Here is a 26,862-nt window from a genome sequence, read left to right as displayed (position 1 = left end):
CACTATTCTTAGTTAAATAATTACTTAACTGTTAATGTAAAATTATTATTTATATGGCAGGAGGGAATAAAGGAGGTTTTGTGTGCAGGGGGCTTGGATTTCCAGCAAGCATGCGTGAGCATGTTAGATAGGAGCAAATGGAGACAAATGGTTTTTAGGATTTGATGTGCCGTTGGAGTGTAAGCGAGGTAACATTTACGAAGGGATTCAGGGAAACCGGCAGGTCGGACTTGATTCCTGGAGATGGGAAGTACAGTTTTGTCACTCTGAAGGAGGGTGTTAATGTTGCAGTTTTATAACTGTAGTGTAAGCATGCCTCTGGTAAGACAGTGATGGAGTGAATAATGATGAAAGTTTTTCTTTTTCGGGCCACCCTGCTTTTGTGGGAAATGGCCGATGTGTTAATAAAAAAATAATAAAAATCGTAGGAGAAAGATAAAGCAGAGTAGGCCTATTTCTGGATAAAGTCTTGCTGCCAAGTATAGGCATGCTGTCTTTACATTAGTATGTTGGCATCATTTTGCCTTTTGTACCATTTGTATTCATTTCATTGAAAACTTGATACACAATTGGGATGCAGTGCTTTGGTTAATTACCTGTCATTGATGGTAAACCTAGTTGTTTCTTACACCATCTAAAATTGTTTTTCTCTGCACAAATTATTTTAGAAAAACTTGAAGATTGAGTTAGAATTATCAAAAGTAGCAGCTACATACAGAGGTTTTTTAAATTATTTAATAATAAAACATCTATGATTTTTAACCGTAAATTATAGCTTACAAGTTATTGTCTTCACTTTATATTATTTTGAGGGAGAAATACAAATGCAAACCTGCATCTTCCATTTGTTGGCTTGAGAATCTGGATTTGGCAAGCTTCATTCACTCACTGTCGTATATTCTTTTGGTCTTCATTTGCCATCAATAAATGTGGCTTTATTTAATACAGTATTAGTGAGCATCCACTTAAAATGTTGAATAATACTTCTTCATGTACAGCAAACTCGCTAATTGGGAATGAGAACTGCATGATGTTTTGGTTCATACTTGGCAACAAGGAAGAATAAAAAAGTCACAAATCAATTGAAGGTGCTGAAAGAGATGACCAAGGTCAGATCAGGTCACAGTATATTGGAAGGCCATCATCTACAAAGTCAGGATCAAGGTTATTGCTAGAGATGTTGTAAATAAGGGCCAAGTCAACAAATTGCTGTTCATGAAGACAGCTTTCAAGAAAGAAAGTTTTAAAAGGAGACCAGCCTGTGTAATGACTATGGTTCCTGACTTGAGACAACAGGGAATTGTTAATATTTGCAAGACAAACCCCTTATTTTGTGTTCTTGAAGTCAGTCTGAAAGGAAACAACCAGTTCATCTCTAGTCTGATAATTTTCCTTACTGGAAAATGCACTTTTTATTTACCACTATTCCAACTTGTAAAACTTTTTAACAGTTAAAACTCACCTACCAGTTACACTTTTTTAATTTATGGATATTTTCTATCTTCTCCATGGGGAAGTAGAACATAATTCTTCCTCTGTAAGCCATGTGTGTCATAAGAGGCGACTAAAATGCCAGGAGCAAGGGGTTAGCAACCCCTTCTCCTGTATTTATTACTAAATTTAAAAAGAGATACTTTAATTTTTTTTTTTAAGTCACTCTGCTTAGGTAGGATATAGCCGCTTTGATGTACAGTATTTGCTACCGTTATCGCAATGCAATCCCATTGGGTTGTCTGCTACAATATTTTGATAAGCAGTGATTCACATTGGTGAATGCTAAATCAGTATGTAGAAGTCTTTGTTAATATTTTACAGTCTTCCTTCAAAGAGGTCAAAAAATATTTGTTGATTAGTTGAAATGCCTGTTAAAATTTCTGCATAATGGTACCCCCTAAAAAAAATTCTCAAGAATGGTTCCACATTCACTGCAAACACTGATTTGCTTCATTAACTGTAACCATTTTTTTAACCTCTTTTCCTCTGCTATGTAGTGCCTTTGAGTTTAGTATTTTCCATGAATATGATAATCAAGTTATACTGGCCTAGCAACTTGAAGCAGAATGTCTCAGGATTCTTAATGGTTACCAGTTGCTTCCTAAGTGCCTTCTGGGCTTGTGGATAGTTTTATGTTCATGGTCTCCCTGCACTGTGTGGTCTTGACGAAATGTGTCAAAGACATTTTTGGCTATGGTGAATTACTGTGGACAGGAGTAAGTCACTGACACAAAGAAACTATTGCAGGAATCATTGGATTATGAAAGCCTTGCCATGATACAAAAGATATTGTAGAGGCCAGAGAAGTTTGAGCACCTGGTTGCATCTGTTCCTTCTAAACAGTCTTCATAACATGCCCACACCAAAAGCATGTCCAGGGACACCTAGAAAAATGTCCTTACTAAAATACCTAGAATTGGTTTGTTTTCATTTACCCAAATCTTTCACTCAAGTGTGATGCAAGGTTATTATGCCACATTGCAAAATCTGTTGTTTAGTGGCTTTGTGACTGAAGTGCCCTTCTTTGATGAGTGGCCAAGAAATTCCCTAGATGTGAATCCCAGTTTGGAGGGATATGTTGTGTATCTTTATATGTATATGCTTCTAAACTGTTGTATTCTGAGCACCTCTGCAAAAACAGTGATAATGTGTGAGTGTGGTGAAAGTGTTGAATAATGATGAAAGTGTTTTCTTTTGGGGGATTTTCTTTCTTTTTTGGGTCACCCTGCCTCGGTGGGAGACGGCCGACTTGTTGAAAAAAAAAAAAAAGTGAATCCCATTGAGAAATTCAGGGTTTAGATACAGAGATTTACTAGGGAAAGGATATCAGCTCACTCCTACAGCATCAGAACACATTTATGAGTCATAGGGAAACCTTGAAGAATGTGTGCTAATCACTTCCTAGAGTCTAGACAGTTGAATGATGTCCTAATGCTCATGGGATGACCTATTTTGTGGTAGTGAGTTTAGAGGGATGCTGACATACTTTAATGACAAGCACTGTGTATTGTTATCACCAAAGTATGAAGAAGATTTCTTTACACTAGTAGGGCAAATATAATGATTATGGTACACATGAAGCCAGTACTTGTTTCCTTTCTGTTATCAAGTGTACATTAGTTTTGTGTCTATATTGTTTTTCTGCAACTAAATGTGGACTAGTAATTAAAATTTAAAAAAACAGCCTCAGTAACAAATTTACCTAAACCCAATTCCAGTGCACCAACCCTGAGTAGTTTGTGGCGTCATCGTCGAAGTCACACTGGAGAAAAGCCATTTGAATGTGAACAGTGTGGGCAACAATATGCAGATAGCAAACGTTTGCGAGATCATATGTATAAGCACAACAATGTCAAACCATTCATGTGTCACATGTGTGGCTACACATGCAGGCGCAAGGACAATTTGCAGGTTAGTTATTCTCTGGCTTTGATTAATGTATAAAAAAAAAACTTTAAAATCAAGGCTATGCTGTATAACTGAACATAAATCTGACTATGTTTGTCAGTAATATAGTGTAGCTTTTCATCGGTCATTTTAGAAGCTCACAGTTACATTAGTACATATGTATATGAAGTCTTACATTATTTCTACTTTTAAAATAGCTTTTTATATTATGAGCTGTATTATTACAAATTAATCTGATCTTACCATTACTGGTATATGAATTATTGGTATCCTTCAATTAATATGGTAGATATGTTCCAGGCCCCAGCAGCTGTACTAAGCTCACTCAGGCCATCAACTCTTTTAATTTTGCATAGCAGTAATCTTTAGTACATTTTTCAAACCAACTGACTGCATATACTGAATGTATATTCCACATAAGAAATTACCAACAGAAATTAGATATTGCACTGTATATCAGTGAATTTACATAAAGCAAGATAATTTTATTTATTTTTAACTTTTAGTATTCTGTGATATCTTTTCTACTTTACATCATGATCAGACTAACTATGATTATTTTTATTCTTTTTAAGTCCAGTAACTGTTTTAAATGCATTTTTATTTCTTAGATGTGCACTTTTATATGTTTATTAGGCATCATTTCTTAAAAGTATAGGCATGCTCAGCATCCATACAATTTATATTAGTATATATTATTATTGCAGGTAGTAGGTTGGTAGACAGCAACCACCCAGGGAGGTACTACCGTCCTGCCAAGTGAGTGTAAAACGAAAGCCTGTGATTGTTTTACATGATGGTAGGATTGCTGATGTCTTTTGTCTGTCTCATAAATATGCAAGATTACAGGTATGTCTTGCTACTTCTACTTACACTTAGGTCACACTACACATACATGTACACATTTATTTATACACACTCATCTGAGTTTTCTTTGATTTTATCTTAATAGTTCTTGGAAAAACCGGTTATTTTCATATAGTCGGACTTGAGTCCTGGAAATGGGAAGTACAATGCCTGCACTTTAAAGGAGGGGTTTGGGATATTGGCAGTTTGGAGGGATATGTTGTGTATCTTTATATGTGTATGCTTCTAAACTGTTGTATTCTGAGCACCTCTGCAAAAACAGTGATAATGTGTGAGTGTGGTGAAAGTGTTGAATGATGATGAAAGTATTTTCTTTTTGGGGATTTTCTTTCTTTTGTGGGTCACCCTGCCTCGGTGGGAGATGGCCGACTTGTTGAAAAAAAAAAAAAAAAAGTTCTTGGTCTTATTACTTTTCCTTTTATATCCATGGGGAAGTGGAATAAGAATCTTTCCTCCGTAAGCCATGCGTGTTGTAAAAGTCAACTAAAATGCCGGGAACAATGGGCTAGTAACCCCTTTTCCTGTAAAGATTACTAAAAAGAATAAGAAGAAGAAAATTGTCAAAGTGGGAAGTCTGAATGTGCGTGGATGTTGTGCAGATGATAAGAAAGAGATGATTGTGGATGTTATGAATGAGAAGAAGCTGGATGTCCTGGCTTTAAGTGAAACAAAGCTGAAGGGGGTGGGAGAGTTTCAGTGGAGAGGAATAAATGGGATTAGGTCAGGGGTTTCAAATAGAGTTAGAGCTAAAGAAGGAGTAGCAATAATGTTGAAGGATAAGCTATGGCAGGAAAAGAGGGACTATAAATGTATTAATTCAAGGATTATGTGGAGTAAAATAAAGATTGGATGTGAAAAGTGGGTTATAATAAGCGTGTATGCACCTGGAGAAGAAAGAAGTGTAGAGGAGAGAGAGATATTTTGGGATATGTTGAGTGAATGTGTGGGGAGTTTTGAATCAAGTGTGAGAGTAATGGTGGTTGGGGATTTCAATGCTAAAGTGGGTAAAAATGTTATGGAGGGAGTAGTAGGTAAATTTGGGGTGCCAGGGGTAAATGTAAATGGGGAGCCTTTAATTGAGCTATGTGTAGAAAGAGATTTGGTAATAAGTAATACATATTTTATGAAAAAGAGGATAAATAAATATACAAGGTATGATGTAGCACGTAATGAAAGTAGTTTATTAGATTATGTATTGGTGGATAAAAGGTTGATGGGTAGGCTCCAGGATGTACTTGTTTATAGAGGGGCAACTGATATATCGGATCATTATTTAGTTGTAGCTACAGTTAGAGTAAGAGGTAGATGGGAAAAGAGGAAGGTGGCAACAACAAGTAAGAGGGAGGTGAAAGTGTATAAACTAAGGGAGGAGGAAGTTCGGGTGAGATATAAGCGACTATTGGCAGAAAGGTGGGCTAGTGCAAAGATGAGTAGTGGGGGGGTTGAAGAGGGTTGGAATAGTTTTAAAAATGCAGTATTAGAATGTGGGGCAGAAGTTTGTGGTTATAGGAGGGTGGGGGCAGGAGGAAAGAGGAGTGATTGGTGGAATGATGAAGTAAAGGGTGTGATAAAAGAGAAAAAGGTAGCTTATGAGAGGTTTTTACAAAGCAGAAGTGTTATAAGAAGAGCAGAGTATATGGAGAGTAAAAGAAAGGTAAAGAGAGTGGTGAGAGAGTGCAAAAGGAGAGCAGATGATAGAGTGGGAGAAGCGCTGTCAAGAAATTTTAATGAAAATAAGAAAAAATTTTGGAGTGAGTTAAACAAGTTAAGGAAGCCTAGGGAAAGTATGGATTTGTCAGTTAAAAACAGAGTAGGGGAGTTAGTAGATGGGGAGATGGAGGTATTAGGTAGATGGCGAGAATATTTTGAGGAACTTTTAAATGTTAAGGAAGAAAGAGAGGCAGTAATTTCATGCACTGGTCAGAGAGGTATACCATCTTTTAGGAGTGAAGAAGAGCAGAATGTAAGTGTGGGGGAGGTACGTGAGGCATTACGTAAAATGAAAGGGGGTAAAGCAGCTGGAACTGATGGGATCATGACAGAAATGTTAAAAGCAGGGCGGGATATAGTGTTGGAGTGGTTGGTACTTTTGTTTAATAAATGTATGAAAGAGGGGAAGGTACCTAGGGATTGGCAGAGAGCATGTATAGTCCCTTTATATAAAGGGAAAGGGGACAAAAGAGATTGTAAAAATTATAGAGGAATAAGTTTACTGAGTATACCAGGAAAAGTGTACGGTAGGGTTATAATTGAAAGAATTAGAGGTAAGACAGAATGTAGGATTGCGGATGAGCAAGGAGGTTTCAGAGTGGGTAGGGGATGTGTAGATCAAGTGTTTACATTAAAGCATATATGTGAACAGTATTTAGATAAAGGTAGGGAAGTTTTTATTGCATTTATGGATTTAGAAAAGGCATATGATAGAGTGGATAGAGGAACAATGTGGCAAATGTTGCAAGTATATGGAATAGGTGGTAAGTTATTAAATGCTGTAAAGAGTTTTTATGAGGATAGTGAGGCTCAGGTTAGGGTGTGTAGAAGAGAGGGAGACTACTTCCCGGTAAAAGTAGGTCTTAGACAGGGATGTGTAATGTCACCATGGTTGTTTAACCCTTTGACTGTTTTTGACGTATAAATACATCTTACGAGCCAATGTTTCTGACGTATATATACTCAATAATTCTAGCGGCTTCAAATCAAGCGGGAGAAAGCTGGTAGGCCCACATGTGAGAGAATGGGTCTGTGTGGTCACTGTGCACCACATAAAAAAAATCCTGCAGCACACATTGCGTAATGAGAAAAAAAAACTCTGATCGTTTTTTTTGGAATAAAACGCCGACTTTGAGGTGTATTTTCGTATAGTATTTATCGTTGTATTCACGTTTTCATGGTCTTAGGTGATAAAATGGAAAACATATTACAGAAATAGAGATGATTTTCATTACTTTGACGATGAAAACGACCTTGAAACTGAGCTCAAAGTAGCGGAAATGTTCGATTTTTACCAATGTTCAGGAGTAAACAAATCACACCACACGTCCAATACACGTCAACTGGGGAGTCTAATATTCTTTCACTAGTGCACTGATATTATTTATACCATTTTTACAATAATCCAGTAGTCTGCATAACAGTAAATTTTGTATTTTTTTGTATGAATAAAAAATCAAAATAGAAAGCAATAATAATATAAGAGGGGCCTAGAGATGTGACTAATGAACAGAGCATATGTTATTTTAGTGCCACGAATGTCTACCTTGTTTATTCTGGACCCTATTTTGAAATTGGCATCTTTTTTAGTTTGCGTGAAATTGGCCAAATTGCCAATTTCTGACCACCATATTGGGTAGTCCAAATTAGTAAATGGGAGGTTTCTTGTACTCAGCTGATAGATAAAATGGAGATCTAAAGAAATAGCTATGAGTTTGGTCAACTGGAAGAATGGAATTGGCTGAAAATAGGGCTCAAAGTCGGCGAAATCGCCGATACGCATATGTCGCCGAGACCGCTAACTTCACGGGAGCATAATTCCATGAGTTTTCGACCAAATTTCGAACTTTTGGTGTCATTACCATCGGGAAAAGATTCTCTATCATTTCATAAGAAAAAATAATTTTTTTTTTTTTTTCAAAAATTGAGCGACATAGAATGACAGTTTCAGAAAGGGGCCTGAAACAGTCAAAGGGTTAATATATTTATAGATGGGGTTGTAAAGGAAGTAAATGCTAGGGTGTTCGGGAGAGGGGTGGGATTAAATTTTGGGGAATCAAATTCAAAATGGAAATTGACACAGTTACTTTTTGCTGATGATACTGTGCTTATGGGAGATTCTAAAGAAAAATTGCAAAGGTTAGTGGATGAGTTTGGGAATGTGTGTAAAGGTAGAAAGTTGAAAGTGAACATAGAAAAGAGTAAGGTGATGAGGGTGTCAAATGATTTAGATAAAGAAAAATTGGATATCAAATTGGGAAGGAGGAGTATGGAAGAAGTGAATGTTTTCAGATACTTGGGAGTTGACTTGTCGGCAGATGGATTTATGAAGGATGAGGTTAATCATAGAATTGATGAGGGAAAAAAGGTGAGTGGTGCGTTGAGGTATATGTGGAGTCAAAAAACGTTATCTATGGAGGCAAAGAAGGGAATGTATGAAAGTATAGTAGTACCAACACTCTTATATGGGTGTGAAGCTTGGGTGGTAAATGCAGCAGCGAGGAGACGGTTGGAGGCAGTGGAGATGTCCTGTTTAAGGGCAATGTGTGGTGTAAATATTATGCAGAAAATTCGGAGTGTGGAAATTAGGAAAAGGTGTGGAGTTAATAAAAGTATTAGTCAGAGGGCAGAAGAGGGGTTGTTGAGGTGGTTTGGTCATTTAGAGAGAATGGATCAAAGTAGAATGACATGGAAAGCATATAAATCTATAGGGGAAGGAAGGCGGGGTAGGGGTCGTCCTCGAAAGGGTTGGAGAGAGGGGGTAAAGGAGGTTTTGTGGGCAAGGGGCTTGGACTTCCAGCAAGCGTGCGTGAGCGTGTTAGATAGGAGTGAATGGAGACGAATGGTACTTCGGACCTGACGATCTGTTGGAGTGTGAGCAGGGTAATATTTAGTGAAGGGATTCAGGGAAACCGGTTATTTTCATATAGTCGGACTTGAGTCCTGGAAATGGGAAGTACAATGCCTGCACTTTAAAGGAGGGGTTTGGGATATTGGCAGTTTGGAGGGATATGTTGTGTATCTTTATATGTGTATGCTTCTAAACTGTTGTATTCTGAGCACCTCTGCAAAAACAGTGATAATGTGCGAGTGTGGTGAAAGTGTTGAATGATGATGAAAGTATTTTCTTTTTGGGGATTTTCTTTCTTTTTTGGGTCACCCTGCCTCGGTGGGAGACGGCCGACTTGTTGAAAAAAAAAAAAAATTATTATATTGTAGGTAGTAGGTTGGTAGACAGCAACCGCCCAGGGAGGTACTACCGTCCTTCCAAGTGAGTGTAAAACGAAAGCCTGTAATCGTTTTACATGATGGTAGGATTGCTGGTGTCCTCTTTTCTGTCTCATAAACATGCAAGATTTCAGGTACGTCTTGCTACTTCTACTTACACTTGGGTCACACTACACATACATGTACAAGCATATATATACACACCCCTTTGAGTTTTCTTCTATTTTCTTTCTAGTTCTTGTTCTTGTTTGTTTCCTCTTACCTCCATGGGGAAGTGGAACAGAATTCTTCCTCCGTAAGCCATGCATGTTGTAAGAGGCGACTAAAATGCCGGGAGCAAGGGGCTAGTAACCCCTTCTCCTGTATATATTACTAAATGTAAAAGGATAAACTTTTGTTTTTCCTTTTGGGCCACCCCACCTCGGTGGGATACGGCCGGTGTGTTGAAAGAAGAAAGAAAGATTATTATATTGTAGGTAGTAGGTTGGTAGACAGCAACCGCCCAGGGAGGTACTACCATCCTACCAAGTGAGTGTAAAACGAAAGCCTGTAATTGTTTTACATGATGGTAGGATTGCTGGTGTCCTTTTTTCTCTCTCATAAACATGCAAGTTTTCAGGTACGTCTTGCTACTTCTGCTTACACTTAGGTCACACTACACATGTACAAGCATATATATACACACACCCCTCTGGGTTTTCTGCTATTTTCTTTCTAGTTCTTGTTCTTGTTCTTGTTTATTTCCTCTTATCTCCATGGGGAAGTGGAACAGAATTCTTCCTCTGTAAGCCATGCGTGTTGTAAGAGGCGACTTAAAAAGAGAAACTTTTGTTTTTCTTTTTGGGCCACCCTGCCTCGGTGGGATATGGCCGGTTTGTTGAAAGAAGAAAGATATTATTATATGAGAAGTGATTAACCTATATGGTTTATTCAGTGTGTGGACTAAAGATTACTTAATACTTCTTATGATAAATTATGCCACAGTTAAATCTTGTACAGAAGTTTTCTCTAGATAAATTTTATCCCGTATTCATATAGCTCAATTTTAGTAGAATTTTGCACATTATGCATATTATATACAGTAGGGCTCCACTTATACGGCAGGTTAGGTTCCAGGCTATCGCCGGAAAGCAGACATCGCCAGAAAGTAGAATGCCATTTTTTCCATTTATAAATGCATATAAATGCCAGACAACAAGTTTACACTAAATTATATTAAGTTGGTAATAGAATTAGGCATTAAAAAACACAAAAAGTAAAATACATACACAGTACACTCATTACTTATCTTAAAGTATTTGTAATCTTAATGTAGGGCGGGAGGTGAGTAGTACTTATTTGTAGGAAGTCAGGTGTAAGTAGCCCTGGCTCCCCATCTCATACTAATATATGATATTTAAAATAGCCCAGAGAGTTAAAATACACATACAGTACACTCATTATTTACCTTAAAATATGTGTAGTCTTAATGTAGGAAGAGAGGTGAGTAGTATTTGTAAGTCAATTTAGGTAGCCGGTAGGTGTAGCCCAGGCGGGCTACACCTACCGGCTACCTACACTGTGGCGCAGAGCCATATTATTAGCATCGACATACCTTGTTCACTGACTTTAATCGTTTCTAATAACTACCTTTAGATGCCATCATAAATGAAGGGAGGAGTAATGAATAATTCATGCCAAAAAACTGTAAACAAAAGCAGAGTGGGGGAGTGGCTGGGCCAAACGCAGATTCATACACGTTTTCTCGGGTGGCTGAGCAGAGAAAACGTAATGTTGTCCCTCTGCCCGGCCACCACACAGGTCCACAAGTATTATTATCAGAGCACATACAAAATATGCAATAAATGCCAGACAAGTTTACATTAACTTATATTAAGTTAGCAATAGAAATAGACATTAAAAACACAATAAAAGGTAAGATACACACAGAGTACACTTATTACTTACCTTAAAATATTAATATTAATGTGTGAGAGGTAAGTGGCAGGGTGTTTATTGAACAAAATCAGAATGGCACACCATCATCCTCTAAAGTATAGGACATAGGAAAGTATTGGGTTTGGATATAGGGTAGTTGATGAGTGGAACAGTCTACCTAGTTGGGTTATTGAGGCTGGGACTTTGGGTAGTTTCAAATTTAGGTTGGATAAGTACATGAGTGGGAGGGGTTGGATTTGAGTGGGACTTTCACATCAGAGCTTATTTCTTGGGTAGCATTGAAAATTGGGTTGGGCAAATGTTTTGTTAGTGCGATGAATTGTAAAGGACCTGCCTAGTATGGGCCAACAGGCCTCCTGCAGTGTTCCTCTATTCTTATGTTCTTATGTTTAACTTGGCACTTAAAGCAAGAGTCTTACGACTCCTCTTTTTATCACAGCTAAGCTTAGACGCCATTGTCAGTGAGAGCCAACTAGTTAACGAGAGTAAACGAGAGAGAGAACGAGATACAGTACAGAGTTCAGACAGTGTAACAACACAAACGGAACAGGTAGTGGGCGATCACTTAGTCAGGCGAAATAAACACGTATTAATATATGTCTACTTTTAGTTCATTCACGTACATTTGTAAGAGTTTGTAAAACATTTACCTCAATATTTTTTTATTATAATAATAATAATTACCTCACAATTCAAATGCTCTTACATTGTGTACAAGTTGTGCAAGTTAGTACAAAATAAACAAACAGCAACACACCATTTTTAGAGTGAATGAAGATATTATTATTATTATTATTATTATTATTATTATTATTATTATTATTATCATCATAATAAAAAGCACTAAACCCATAAGGTCATGAATTGCTATATGTAGATTGAAGGCATATGAAAAGAATATTTTTCTACAGTTATCCCCCAGTTTGACTAGAGAAAACATAATTCTTCCGACACTACCTACACAGCTGCTTTGTAAACAAATTTTATATTTACGTCAATTTTTATTCTGTGAGTGTATGTATCATGTTTATATGCTATGTAACGGGTTTCATTTATAATTTTTAGGAAAATATCATAGATGGATTAATGAAAATGCCTTTATTAATGTAAAATAAGACATTTGATGTGCCCAAGAGTGATTATTATTACGTAGTAGTATTGGCGTCATTAGTAGAGAGACTTTGCGATTTTAATGTGTACCTGCACACAAGCACAGTGTGTAAGTATATTTAGGTACAGGTACACATAAGTATAATTATCAGAGTACATATAAAATATGCAGTAACTTTAAAACACTTGAAATTTTGGAAAGTTTCCTAACATAATAGATGTTGTCACTGAGAATGTAAACAAACTGGGTGGGGCACGCCGTATTTGAAAGACTGCTTACCATATAACAAATTTTGGTCATCCCCGTATTAACGGAACGCTGTAAAGCGGGGCCCTACTGTGTATGTTTATTCTCTCTAAGGGTTACAATGTGGGGTTTACAGGTTACAGCCGTCTCCCACCGAGGCAGGGTGACCCAAAAAAGAAAGAAAATCCCCAAAAAGAAAATACTTTCATCATCATTCAACACTTTCACCACACTCACACATTATCACTGCTTTTGCAGAGGTGCTCAGAATACAACAGTTTAGAAGCATATACGTATAAAGTTACACAACATATCCCTCCAAACTGCCAATATCCCAAACCCCTCCTTTAAACTGCAGGCATTGTACTTCCCATTTCCAGGACTCAAGTCCGACTATATGAAAATAACCGGTTTCCCTGAATCCCTTCACTAAATATTATCCTGCTCACACTCCAACAGATCGTCAGGTCCCAAGTATCATTTGTCTCCATTCACTCCTATCTAACACGCTCATGCACGCTTGCTGGAAGTCCAAGCCCCTCGCCCACAAAACCTCCTTTACCCCCTCTTTCTAACCCTTTCGAGGACGACCCCTACCCCTCTTTCCTTCCCCTATAGATTTATATGCTTTCCATGTCATTCTACTTTGATCCATTCTCTCTAAATGACCAAACCACCTCAACAACCCCTCTTCTGCCCTCTGACTAATGCTTTTATTAACTCCACACCTTCTCCTAATTTCCACACTCCGAATTTTCTGCATAATATTTACACCACACATTGCCCTTAGACAGGACATCTCCACTGCCTCCAACCGTCTCCTCGCTGCTGCATTTACCACCCAAGCTTCACATCCATATAAGAGTGTTGGTACTACTATACTTTCATACATTCCCTTCTTTGCCTCCATAGATAACGTTTTTTGACTCCACATATACCTCAACGCACCACTCACCTTTTTTCCCTCATCAATTCTATGATTAACCTCATCCTTCATAAATCCATCCGCCGACACGTCAACTCCCAAGTATCTGAAAACATTCACTTCTTCCATACTCCTCCCCAATTTGATATCCATTTTTTCTTTATCTAAATCATTTGATACCCTCATCACCTTACTCTTTTCTATGTTCACTTTCAACTTTCTATCTTTACACACATTCTCAAACTCATCCACTAACCTTTGCAATTTTTCTTTAGAATCTCCCATAAGCACAGTATCATCAGCAAAAAGTAACTGTGTCAATTCCCATTTTGAATTTGATTCCCCATAATTTAATCCCACCCCTCTCCCGAACACCCTAGCATTTACTTCCTTTACAACCCCATCTATAAATATATTAAACAACCATGGTGACATTACACATCCCTGTCTAAGACCTACTTTTACCGGGAAGTATTCTCCCTCTCTTCTACACACCCTAACCTGAGCCTCACTATCCTCATAAAAGCTCTTTATAGCATTTAGTAACTTACCACCTATTCCATAAACTTGCAACATCTGCCACATTGCTCCTCTATCCACTCTATCATATGCCTTTTCTAAATCCATAAATGCAATAAAAACTTCCCTACCTTTATCTAAATACTGTTCACATATATGCTTCAATGTAAACACTTGATCTACACATCCCCTACCCACTCTGAAGCCTCCTTGCTCATCCGCAATTCTACATTCTGTCTTACCTCTAATTCTTTCAATTATAACTCTACCGTATACTTTTCCTAGTATACTCAGTAAACTTATTCCTCTATAATTTTTACAATCTCTTTTGTCCCCTTTCCCTTTATATAAAGGGACTATACATGCTCTCTGCCAATCCCTAGGTACCTTCCCCTCTTTCATACATTTATTAAACAAAAGTACCAACCACTCCAACACTATATCCCCCCCTGCTTTTAACATTTCTGTCATGATCCCATCAGTTCCAGCTGCTTTACCCCCTTTCATTCTATGTAATGCCTCACGTACCTCCACCACACTTACATTCTGGTCTTCTTCACTCCTAAAAGATGGTATACCTCCCTGGCCAGTGCATGAAATTACCACCTCCCTTTCTTCCTCAACATTTAAAAGTTCCTAAAAATATTCTCGCCATCTACCTAATACCTCCCTCTCCCCATCTAACTCCCCTACTCTGTTTTTAACGGACAAATCCATACTTTCCCTAGGCTTTCTTAACTTGTTTAACTCACTCCAAAATTTTTTCTTATTTTCATTAAAATTTCTTGACAGTGCCTCTCCCACTCTTTCATCTGCTCTCCTTTTGCACTCTCTCACCACTCTCTTCACCTTTCTTTTACTCTCCATATACTCTGCTCTTCTTATAACACTTCTGCTTTGTAAAAACCTCTCGTAAGCTACCTTTTTCTCTTTTATCACACCCTTTACTTCATCATTCCACCAATCACTCCTCTTTCCTCCTGCCCCCACCCTCCTATAACCACAAACTTCTGCCCCACATTCTAATACTGCATTTTTAAAACTATTCCAACCCTCTTCAACCCCCCCACTACTCATCTTTGCACTAGCCCACCTTTCTGCCAATAGTCGCTTATATCTCGCCCGAACTTCCTCCTCCCTTAGTTTATACACTTTCACCTCCCTCTTACTTGTTGTTGCCACCTTCCTCTTTTCCCATCTACCTCTTACTCTAACTGTAGCTACAACTAAATAATGATCTGACATATCAGTTGCCCCTCTATAAACATGTACATCCTGGAGCCTACCCATCAACCTTTTATCCACCAATACATAATCTAACAAACTACTTTCATTACGTGCTACATCATACCTTGTATATTTATTTATCCTCTTTTTCATAAAATATGTATTACTTATTACCAAATTTCTTTCTACACATAGCTCAATTAAAGGCTCCCCATTTACATTTACCCCTGGCACCCCAAATTTACCTACTACTCCCTCCATAACATTTTTACCCACTTTAGCATTGAAATCCCCAACCACCATTACTCTCACACTTGATTCAAAACTCCCCACGCATTCACTCAACATTTCCCAGAATCTCTCTCTCTCCTCTACACTTCTTTCTTCTCCAGGTGCATACACGCTTACTATAACCCACTTTTCACATCCAATCTTCATTTTACTCCACATAATCCTTGAATTTATGCATTTGTAGTCCCTCTTTTCCTGCCATAGCTTATCCTTCAACATTATTGCTACTCCTTCTTTAGCTCTAACTCTATTTGAAACCCCTGACCTAATCCCATTTATTCCTCTCCATTGAAACTCTCCCACCCCTTTCAGCTTTGTTTCACTTAAAGCCAGGACATCCAGTTTCTTCTCATTCATAACATCCACAATCATCTCTTTCTTATCATTTGCACAACATCCACGCACATTCAGTGGACCCCCGAATAACGATCACCTCCGAATGCGACCAATTATGTAAGTGTATTTATGTAAGTGCGTTTGTACGTGTATGTTTGGGGTCTGAAATGGACTAATCTACTTCACAATATTCCTTATGGGAAAAAATTCAGTCAGTACTAGCACCTGAACATACTACTGGAATGAAAAAAGTTCGTTAACCGGGGGTCCACTGTATATATATATATATATATAATAATAAGTAGGTTGGTAGACAGCAACCGCCCAGGGAGGTACTACCGTCCTGCCAAGTGAGTGTAAAACGAAAGCCTGTAATTGTTTTACATGATGGTAGGATTGCTGGTGTCTTTTGTCTGTCTCATAAATATGCAAGATTACAGGTAAGTCTTGCTACTTCTACTTACACTTAGGTCACACTACACATACATGTACAAGCATATATATACACACCCCTCTGGGTTTTCTTCTATTTTCTTTCTAATTCTTGTTCTTGTTTATTTCCTCTTATCTCCATGGGGAAGTGGAACAGAATTCTTCCTCTGTAAGCCATGCATGTCGTAAGAGGCGACTAAAATGCCGGGAGCAAGGGGCTAGTAACCCCTTCTCCTGTATATATTACTAAATTTAAAAGGAGAAACTTTCGTTTTTCCTTTTGGGCCACCCCGCCTCGGTGGGATACGGCCGGTGTGTTGAAAGAAAGAATATATAATAATAAGTAGGTAGTAGGTTGGTAGACAGCAACTGCCCAGGGAGGTACTACCGTCCTGCCAAGTGAGTGTAAAACGAAAGCCTGTAATTGTTTTACATGATGGTAGGATTGCTGGTGTCTTTTGTCTGTCTCATAAATATGCAAGATTACAGGTAAGTCTTGCTACTTCTACTTACACTTAGGTCACACTACACATACATGTACAAGCATATATATACACACCCCTCTGGGTTTTCTTCTATTTTCTTTCTAATTCTTGTTCTTGTTTATTTCCTCTTATCTCCATGGGGAAGTGGAACAGAATTCTTCCTCTGTAAGCCATGCGTGTCGTAAGAGGCGACTAAAATGCCGGGAGCAAGGGGCTAGTAACCCCTTCTCCTGTATATATTACTAAATTTAAAAGGAGAAACTTCAGTTTTTTCTTTTGGGCCACCCCACCTCAGTGGGATACGGCTGGTACGTTGAAAGAAGAAGATATAATAATAATAAATGCATGGAAGAGGGTAAGGTACCTAGGGATTGGCAGAGAGCATGCATAGTTCCTTTGTATAAAGGCAACGGGGACAAAAGAGAGTGCAAAAATTATAGGGGGATAAGTCTGTTGAGTATACCTGTTAAAGTGTATGGTAGAGTTATTATTGAAAGCATTAAGAGTAAGACGGAGAATAGGATAGCAGATGAACAAGGAGGCTTTAGGAAAGGTAGGGGGTGTGTGGACCAGGTGTTTACAGTGAAACATATAAGTGAACAGTATTTAGATAAGGCTAAAGAGGTCTTTGTGGCATTTATGGATTTGGAAAAGGCGTATGACAGGGTGGATAGGGGGGCAATGTGGCAGATGTTGCAGGTGTATGGTGTAGGAGGTAGGTTACTGAAAGCAGTGAAGAGTTTTTACGAGGATAGTGAGGCTCAAGTTAGAGTATGTAGGAAAGAGGGAAATTATTTCCCAGTAAAAGTAGGCCTTAGACAAGGATGTGTGATGTCACCGTGGTTGTTTAATATATTTATAGATGGGGTTGTAAGAGAAGTAAATGCGAGGGTCTTGGCAAGAGGCGTGGAGTTAAAAGATAAAGAATCAAACATAAAGTGGGAGTTGCCACAGTTGCTCTTTGCTGATGACACTGTGCTTTTGGGAGATTCTGAAGAGAAGTTGCAGAGATTGGTGGATGAATTTGGTAGGGTGTGCAAAAGAAGAAAATTAAAAGTGAATACAGGAAAGAGTAAGGTTATGAGGATAACAAAAAGATTAGGTGATGAAAGATTGGATATCAGATTGGAGGGAGAGAGTATGGAGGAGGTGAATGTATTCAAATATTTGGGAGTTGACGTGTCAGCGGATAGGTCTATGAAAGATGAGGTGAATCATAGAATTGATGAGGGGAAAAGGGTGAGTGGTGCACTTAGGAGTCTGTGGAGACAAAGAACACTGTCCTTGGAGGCAAAGAGGGGAATGTATGAGAGTATAGTTTTACCAACACTCTTATATGGGTGTGAAGCATGGGTTATGAATGTTGCAGCGAGGAGAAGGCTGGAGGCAGTGGAGATGTCATGTCTGAGGGCAATGTTTGGTGTGAATATAAAGCAGAGAATTCGTAGTTTGGAAGTTAGGAGGAGGTGCGGGATTACCAAAACTGTTGTCCAGAGGGCTGAGGAAGGGTTGTTGAGGTGGTTCGGACATGTAGAGAGAATGGAGCGAAACAGAATGACTTTAAGAGTGTATCAGTCTGTAGTGGAAGGAAGGCGGGGTAGGGGTCGGCCTAGGAAAGGTTGGAGGGAGGGGGTAAAGGAGGTTTTGTGTGCGAGGGGCTTGGACTTCCAGCAGGCGTGCGTGAGTGTGTTTGATAGGAGTGAATGGAGACGAATGGTTTTTAATACTTGACGTGCTGTTGGAGTGTGAGCAAAGTAACATTTATGAAGGGGTTCAGGGAAACCGGCGGGCCGGACTTGAGTCCTGGAGATGGGAAGTACGTACAGTGCCTGCACTCTGAAGGAGGGGTGTTAATGTTGCAGTTTAAAAACTGTAGTGTAAAGCACCCTTCTGGCAAGACAGTGATGGAGTGAATGATGGTGAAAGTTTTTCTTTTTCGGGCCACCCTGCCTTGGTGGGAATCGGCCAGTGTGATAATAAAAAAAAAAATATTATATATATATTATATATATGTATATACTGGTATGTTCTTGTAATTTCCAGGTACATTATTTCATTATTAAATGATATAATTTTTTAATATTTTCCACCAAGGTAATCTAAAAAGAAAATACACTCACTATTAGTCATTACCTGCCTTTCTGAAAGTACCAGGGCATCACAATGCAGTGAATATCTTTGTGCAGAGAATTCAGAGCATGGGAATTAAAAGGCAATATGAGGTCACCAAAGGTATAATTTAGGAGGCTGAGGAGGGGTTGTTCAGGTGGTTTGGGTATATACAGGAGATGAAGAAGGATAGACTGACAAATAGGGCATACAGATCTGGGGTGTTAGTTAGTTTAATATGTTTATTATGCACCCCATACCCATCCTGTGGGCGGTAGTGAAAAGATTACAGAGGTACATAATGGGTCCAGGGACTGGGTCTCAAAGTTTTGATAGCTGAGCAAGTTACAGAGGTAATGAATTCACAATTTACAAAGGTAATGAACTCACAATTTACAAAGGTAATGAACTCCAGGTAGGTCTAGTCACAATCATGACAAGTTACAAAGGTATTTACAGATTACAGAGGTACACAATGGGTCCAGGGACTGGGCCCCAAAATTTTGATGGCTGAACTAGGTACAAGGTAATGAACTCACAAGTTACAAAGATAATGAATACTGTAAGAATGGTTACTTACGTTTATACATGGCTACAATCATGAACAAATTTTAGAGTAATGAGCAATTCACACTTCCACACCCGGTCACAACTGTAGTGAGTTATTGGTGCAAATATTGATTGTTAAGTCACACACACACACACACACACACACACACACACACACACGCACACGCACACACACACACACACACACACACACACACACACACATACAAATTCACACACACACACATACACAAATAACCCGCACATAAAAGAGAGAAGCTTACGACGACGTTTCGGTCCGACTTGGACCATTGACAAAGTCACACTAACAGAGGTGGAGCAGGACGGCTATATATAGGCAGGAAGAGGTGGTGGTGGTAGTAGTAGTAGTAGTAGTAGTAGCAGTAGTACAAAAGTTGTATATGATACCGACAAGATGAAATTAAGACACATGCACAACACCCGGGCATCCCCATCATAGACGTTTCGCCATCCAGCCAGCCACTGGATGGCGAAACGTCCACAACAAAGATAACCAGACGCCGCACATATGTCTTAATTTCATCAGTAGTTGTAGTAGTAGTAGAAGAAGAAGAGGTAGTAGTAGTGGTAGTGGTAGAAGTGGGAAAAGGACGAGCCAGTCAAATACAAAGGAAGGGGAGCACTGCAAGAGAGCTAGATGCCCACAGAGGGAGAGCAAGCGCACAGAGGTGCGTGAAAGGGTAGTGGTGAAATAAATGAAGAAGGAACAGAAACACGAGACATGAGAGAGAAAGACAACCCAGAGGAGCAAAGGAAAGAGGAAAGGGGAAGAGGAAGAAGAAACAGAAAAAAAAAAAAAAAAAAAAATGAGGATTCAGGTTAAGTCACGGGTGTTCTGAAGTTTGGAGCATTTTACAATGTAGTGGGAGAGGAAGGCATCTACAGAGACGAAGCCAGGGCTAAGGTTCATACAAGGAAAGTTGTGTATTAGAGAGGATTCAACTAGACGGCGACTGTTCGAGTTGGAAGTAGGGAAGACAGTTCTAGCAGAAGACCAGTCAATAGGATGGCTATGATCTCTGACGTGACAGAAAAGAGCATTGTTAGTGTCGGCAAGCCTAACACTATTTTTGTGCTCCCTAAGTCTGTCAGAAAGAGATCGACCAGTTTCTCCGAAGTATTGAAGAGGACAGGAGGAGCAAGAAATAGAGTAGACACCAGGAACATCTGTAGAGGGAGGAGAGGTATGAACGAGATTAGTGCGAAGAGTGTTAGTCTGGCGGAAGGTAAGCTTGATGTCTAAGGGACGGAGAGAATTGTTGAGATTAGAAAGACCCGAAATGTAGGGAAGGCAGAGGATAGAAGAGTTCTCATGAATAGAGTTTGGGAGAGAAGAAATTGCATTTAGCACGTGAGAGGGCAGAGTCTATGAAATGGGAAGGGTAGCCAAGACGGGAGAACGAATTATGAAGAGTGGAAATTTCTGATTGAAGGAACTGAGAATCACAGATGCGGAGGGCACGGAGAAAGAGGGAGACAAGAACACTTTTCTTGACAGAGGAAGCATGATAGGAAAAGTAGTGAATGTACATGCCACTGTGCATAGGTTTACGGTAAACGGAAAAGGAAAAACCTGTATCTGAGCGGTGGACATGGACATCAAGGAAAGGAAGCAAGGAAATAGATTCCCATTCAGCTTTGAACTTAATGGAAGGGGCAAGATTATTAAGAGCTTCAAGAAAAGGTTGGAAGAGACTGGAGTCATGAGGCCACAGAGCAAAGATGTCATCCACATAGCGGAGCCAGAGTGAAGGTTGCACACACACACACACACACAAACTCATCTTAGTATTGGTCATTCCAGGAATGATTGGAGGGAGGGACACAAGAGGCTTTGAGTTTTAGGGACTTGAGCATTCAGTAGTCTTGTGTGAGGGTATTAGATAGGAGTGGAGACAAGCGGTTTTTAATGAATTCCATGTTAGGGTGTGAGCAAGATAACTTTAATGAAGGGATTCAGAGAAACTGGTTAGCCAGATTTGAATCCTGGATAAGGATAGTGCCTGCACTCTGAAGAAGGGCTGGGGATGTTACATACAAGTTGGAGAGTAATCTGAATTGTAATGTTGGCACACTTCTTCTAGAAAGACAAGAGTTTGAATGAATGATATTGAATGTGTTTTCTTTGGGTCACCCTGACTTGGCAGGAGACTGTCACTGGGGTAATTAAAAGTATAAAATTTGTTCTGCAGACTCATCTTCACAAGATCCACAAGACAGAGGACAAGAAAGACGATGGTGCACCAAGATTACGTGCCCCTCCACTACCCCGATTAGGTAACTTTCTATCAGTTGTACTTCATTTCTAGTAAAACAGAATAAATCAGGTTTCTCTTCAACAAAAGTCCTACCCTCTACATTGTCCATTGAAAAGTGTATTTAAGTTTAGTCTTGAGATAGGAGACTGGTCAATATTCTTTGTGAAACTTTTTTGTTTGCTCTTTAATTTTAATAACATCCTAATTTGTACGTATGTGTGTGAAGGCTTACTCAGCCCTGTAACAACTTCAGACAGTATTACCAAGGCTGGCTCCTCCTCAGGAAAATTAGTGAATAGAAAAAGAAATAATAACAGACAAACATAAACACTTTATTATATAGAAAATATAAAATATAAAACACTTAAATATGAAATATTAATCCTACATTAAAGGAAATGCAAAATGAAAAATATAAATGATAACTGAATTCAACGCTAATATATACATGTATAGGGGTGTCTGGTGTTGGTGACACTGTTGTTGAAATCGTAGCCGTTGCTGATCTGGGGGGGGGGGTCGCAGGTGTTGGTGACCACCACTGGCTAGTTCTTCGCAGAGTATCGCCGTGAGTAGTATCCCGATGACAGGAAAGCAGGTTCTTTACCGCTGCAATGATGTGGGATTACGTCCTGCAATTTTATACAGGTGGACAGGTAATTAAATCCAAAATGGGACGTCTCCAGGATGTTAGTCCGTCTCCTGTTCTTCTCGTTGATTGACTGGTGACCCTCACTGTCATCCAAGCTGAAAAGATAGACAGGTTACCCACTGCTTAAATAATCACTCTCCATGGCAAGTACAATACTCAAAAGACGTGGTGATTATTACAACAGTCAACCTAGAGCAAGACTGAAAGGACTAAGTTTATTATTGGTCAAAAGTGAAGCTTTTAACCAATAAATCCACTAGAATACAAGGCAGGCATGTACTTACAGTAGTGTTGGGAGCTGTGAGTCGAGTGATTTACTGTTTGACCAGAGCCCCACACGTCACCTTTCGGGGGGGGGGGGGGGGGAAGGGATAGCTGGAGCTAGACTGACCCTACCTTAACAAGCAGCCGGCAGTCAAACTATCACTTTCAGGGAGGGGGAAAAAAGGCGGGAAAAACGGGAGCTTGACTTACCCTACCTTAACTAGTAGCCGGCAATGAAACTATCACTTTCGGGGAGGGGGAAGAAAGGCGGGAGCTTGACTTACCCTACCTTAACTAGTAGCCGGCAATGAAACTATTGTTACTATATCGCTACTCCTATCTATTGAACTTTTCCCTCACACTCCCCCATACCAAGACTTATAGTCAAGGAGTATAAGAAGAATAGGTGAGGAAAAAGTTCTAACATGTGGAAGTCACGTAAGGCAACAAATCTTCTACTGACTGTCACAACTTAACCAGTCAGAGAAATAATTGGATGAACCATTGATATACACAATATGGAACTTAAAAGCCTGGAGTGCCAATGTCCACCTCAAGAGGCGACTGTTGGTTCCCTTAAAAGTTCTAGGTATATCAAAGGTTTGTGGTCCGTTTCTAAAATGAATTCTTTTCCCAGCAAATAAAATTTAAGTTTGGAGATACCCCACACAAGGGCTAAACATTCCTTTTCTATTGTGGAGTATCTTGTTTCTGCGGGAAGGAGTTTCCGGCTTAGGAAGCATACAGGGAAGGGAATACCATCATGGTATTGTAGTAACACCGCACCTAAGCCAGTATTGGAGGCATCAGTTCTCAAACAAAATGTTTTATTAATATCTGGAATCTTAAGTATAGGGTCTTTCGAAAAGATACTTTTAATCTCATTAAACTTTTCCCGAGCTACGTCGGAAAGTTCAAGAGGTTCCTTCACAGACTTTTTAAGGAAGTCGGATAAGATGCCTGTAAGATCAGTAAGGTTCGGGATAAACCGTGCATAAAAATTTACAGAACCAAGAAAGCTTCGCATGAGCTTCTTGGTTTTGGGGAATTTAAATTCTAATAAAGCTTTGATCTTACTGGGGAGAGGCTGCAGAGAGTTATTAGAAAGTATCAGTCCAAGATATCTAATCTTGTTATACCCAAGGAAGCATTTCTTCGGCTTGGCAGTGAGGCCATGTGAGCGTAACCTACGCAAAACTGATGTTAATGTTTGGATATGTTCGCCCCACGTAGATGTCATTACATAAATATTATCAAAATAAACTGAAACATTTGGCATATTACCCAAGACCTTTCTCATCAGTCTCATGTAGGTAGCACAGGCAGTTACCAAACCGAAGGGCATAGTTCTAAACTGCATCAGTCCTTGGTGTGTAGGAAAAGCGGTGTACTGCTTAGAAGAAGGATCTAACATTACCTGATGATATGCCTGCGCAATATCAATCTCTGAAAAGAAGGAAGAGTCATAAAATTTGCGTAGATCGCTATCTATTAAGGGCATAGGCTCAGCATCCCACCGAGTTATAGCATTAAGGCCTCTGAAGTCAATAGCAAGTCTATATGAATTATCCTCCTTCTTAACCATGACTACTGATGAGCAATATGCAGATACTGAAGGTTCAATGATCTTTAGTTTTAATAATTTGTCTACCTCTCGGTCAAATGCATCCCTAAGGTGAACTGGAACTGGGTATAATTTCCGTTTGATAGGATTGTCCGTCAATAAGTCAATCTTATGGACTACCGTGGAGGTAACACCTGGAATATCAGTAAAGACGTCAGAAAAGTTACTCACACATTGAAGTAGTTCATGTCTCTTATGGTCATCCAAATATTCATTAATATTAATGTTGGTTGCGTCCGAGTGGTCAAAAGTCACCAAGTCATGTAGTTCTTCATCATAGTCTAAGTTAGAGGTGTCAATTACGCACACCTTACATTCTTCAGTTGTCGTATCAAGTTTGTGTGGAAAAACTAAGTCAAAGTTATTAAGGCAGTTAACCGAATTTCTTCGGTAATATTTCTTAAGGATGTTGATATGATAAAGCTTAGGTTTCCCCTTGACTTCTATGAGGTAGTCAACTTTCCCACAAATTTTTAATACCTTATACGGACCTTTCCATGCTACCAATAATTTATTTGACTTAATCGGCAAAAGTACAAGAACTTCATCCCCTACGTTAAAACCTCTCCTCTGACTTTTGGAGTCACGATCTACAGTAGGTAGTGACATCTGAGGACATTTTTGGCCAAAAATAGGTTTCCCTAATTTTAGTTAAGGTTTTACGATGCGAGAAATGTCCGGCCACTGGCAGGTCATGAGCCATTTTAAGAACAGTCTCTCTGCATTGACTTGGAACAACTAAGATGGAATAGTCTATCTCATCTGAATTTAATTTGAATACTGACTTGTACAAGATACCTTTTATATATTCAAATTTATATGAAAAGTTTTTCCTTTGGATCACTTTATTTTGTTTAGCGGCATTATGGCAATTCTGAAGAGAAGGGCAATTACGTTGTAAATTGACAAAGGAGTCCTTCGATATATCTAAAGGCTTAAAGTCAGGGAAAATCAAAGGATGGACAGTAGGAGAAGCCTGGGCTTTGGTCTGAGCCCTAGTCAAGACATTCATGGTATCGGAGGTGATATCTTCACTTTCATCTAACAAGTGAACCGGTGATCCTACTACCTCGCTTTCGAGAGTAGCATCACTGGTTTTTAATCCCACATGAATCTCACGAGACATTGTCTCATCTGAACTTTCGAGGGGCTTCTCCGACTCTACAGGAAGAGGATCTGAAACACTTATATCCATCTTTGGTGATGAAAGGTCAACCTCAGAAGGAAGAATGGCACCTTTTACATTACCTATTAGTATGGAGCAAGAAGTGATGGGAGCTAGTATGGCTTCAGACCAACCTGTGAACCATTTAGACCTAATGTAACAACGGATGGTAGGAAAAGTGTCTGTACGGCCCAAGTAGTCTGAAAGTATAGCAGAGGAATGAGTTTCTTTAAGATTAGGGAACAGCTTATCAGAAATGACTATACATGTGCATCCAGTGTCTCGTAAAATGGTAGATACATTAAGTCCATTAACTGTTCCTGAACAGAAGGGTGCTTGGTCATTACAGTCTTTAAAACATCTTCCAACTTTTTGGACCTTCTTAGGACAATCTGGACGTTTATGTCCCTTAACACCACACAAATGACAAACAGGAATAAAAGAAGTCATTTTACTTTCCACTAGAGGCTTTGATTTCTTAAGGTCTGATGAACCCTTGCCCTTAGGGTTCGATCCCTTTAGGTCTTTATAGGAATTGTGAGCCTCAGCATACAGGTCAGCAGCCTCAGCAACTTCCTCAGCTTTAATCAGGTTACGTTCTCTGATGAATGTTCGTATCTGGTGGGGAAGAGTTGTCAGGAACTGGTCAGCAACCATGAAGTCTCTAAGAGATTCATAACTGTGATCAATTCCTGAACTCTCTATCCAAAAGTCGAACAAACGAAAGAGTGTTACCTGTAGCTGCTGAAAGTTCTGGCCAGGCTGTAAGGTGGCATACCTGAAATCTTTCCTGTAAGAATTTGTGGTTTTTTTATATGCTTTAAGGATCGCCTTCTTCAGTAGGTTATAATTACATATAATATCCTGTGACAAAGTTGCATAGATATTCAAAGTGGTACCAGAAAATAACATTCCTAACCTGGTAGCCCAGGTGTCAGCAGGCCATTCACAGAGGGTAGCGGTATTTTCAAACCTGATAATGTAAGAAGTTATGTCTTCCCCCTCTGTGAAGGGAGGTAAATTAGGTGTTGGAATATGTGCACTAGCTGCACGTTGTTCCATTACTCCTTCATCTAATTGCTGTTGTGAGAAAGTTAACTTCTTATTCTCTAATTCAAGGCGAGTTTGTTCGAGCTCGCGATCCTTTTCTCTCTCCCTTAACTCATATTCTCTGTCCTTTGCTCTTTCCTCAAGTTCCCTTAATTTAACCTGTTCCTCACGTATCTTAGCTTGTTCCTCACGTACTCTAGCTCTCTCCTCACGATCAAGTCTATCACGCTCCTTTTTGTCTTCTCTTTTGATTCTCTCTCTCTCCTTTTTCTCTTCTCTTTCGATTCTCTCTCTCTCCTTTTTCTCTTCTCTTTCCCTTTCTAACTGTCTTTCTTCTCTCTCAATTCTCCCTCTTTCAAGTCTTTCCTGGATCTTAGCACTAATGAAAGATTCTAAATTTTTCCCTGTTATTCCTAACTTACTTCCAGCATT

The 26,862-nt window shown here is 39.2% G+C and overlaps 1 protein-coding gene across 2 annotated transcripts in view; it reads left to right on the top strand.

Annotated features, from left to right (window-relative positions):
• The window catches only part of LOC128695249 (uncharacterized), a 54,153-nt gene that overhangs the window by 23,668 nt on the left and 3,623 nt on the right, over nucleotides 1-26,862 (top strand). For both annotated transcript variants that reach the window (XM_070095467.1, XM_070095466.1), the window contains exons 9-10: nucleotides 3,213-3,405; nucleotides 21,610-21,694. In XM_070095467.1, the coding sequence (XP_069951568.1) occupies nucleotides 3,213-3,405; nucleotides 21,610-21,694 (278 nt within the window). The remainder of the gene's footprint in view (nucleotides 1-3,212; nucleotides 3,406-21,609; nucleotides 21,695-26,862) is intronic.

Source organism: Cherax quadricarinatus, chromosome 50 (genome assembly GCF_038502225.1).
Source record: "Cherax quadricarinatus isolate ZL_2023a chromosome 50, ASM3850222v1, whole genome shotgun sequence".
Taxonomy (NCBI): domain Eukaryota; kingdom Metazoa; phylum Arthropoda; class Malacostraca; order Decapoda; family Parastacidae; genus Cherax; species Cherax quadricarinatus.
This window is presented reverse-complemented; position numbering and strand designations above follow the sequence as displayed.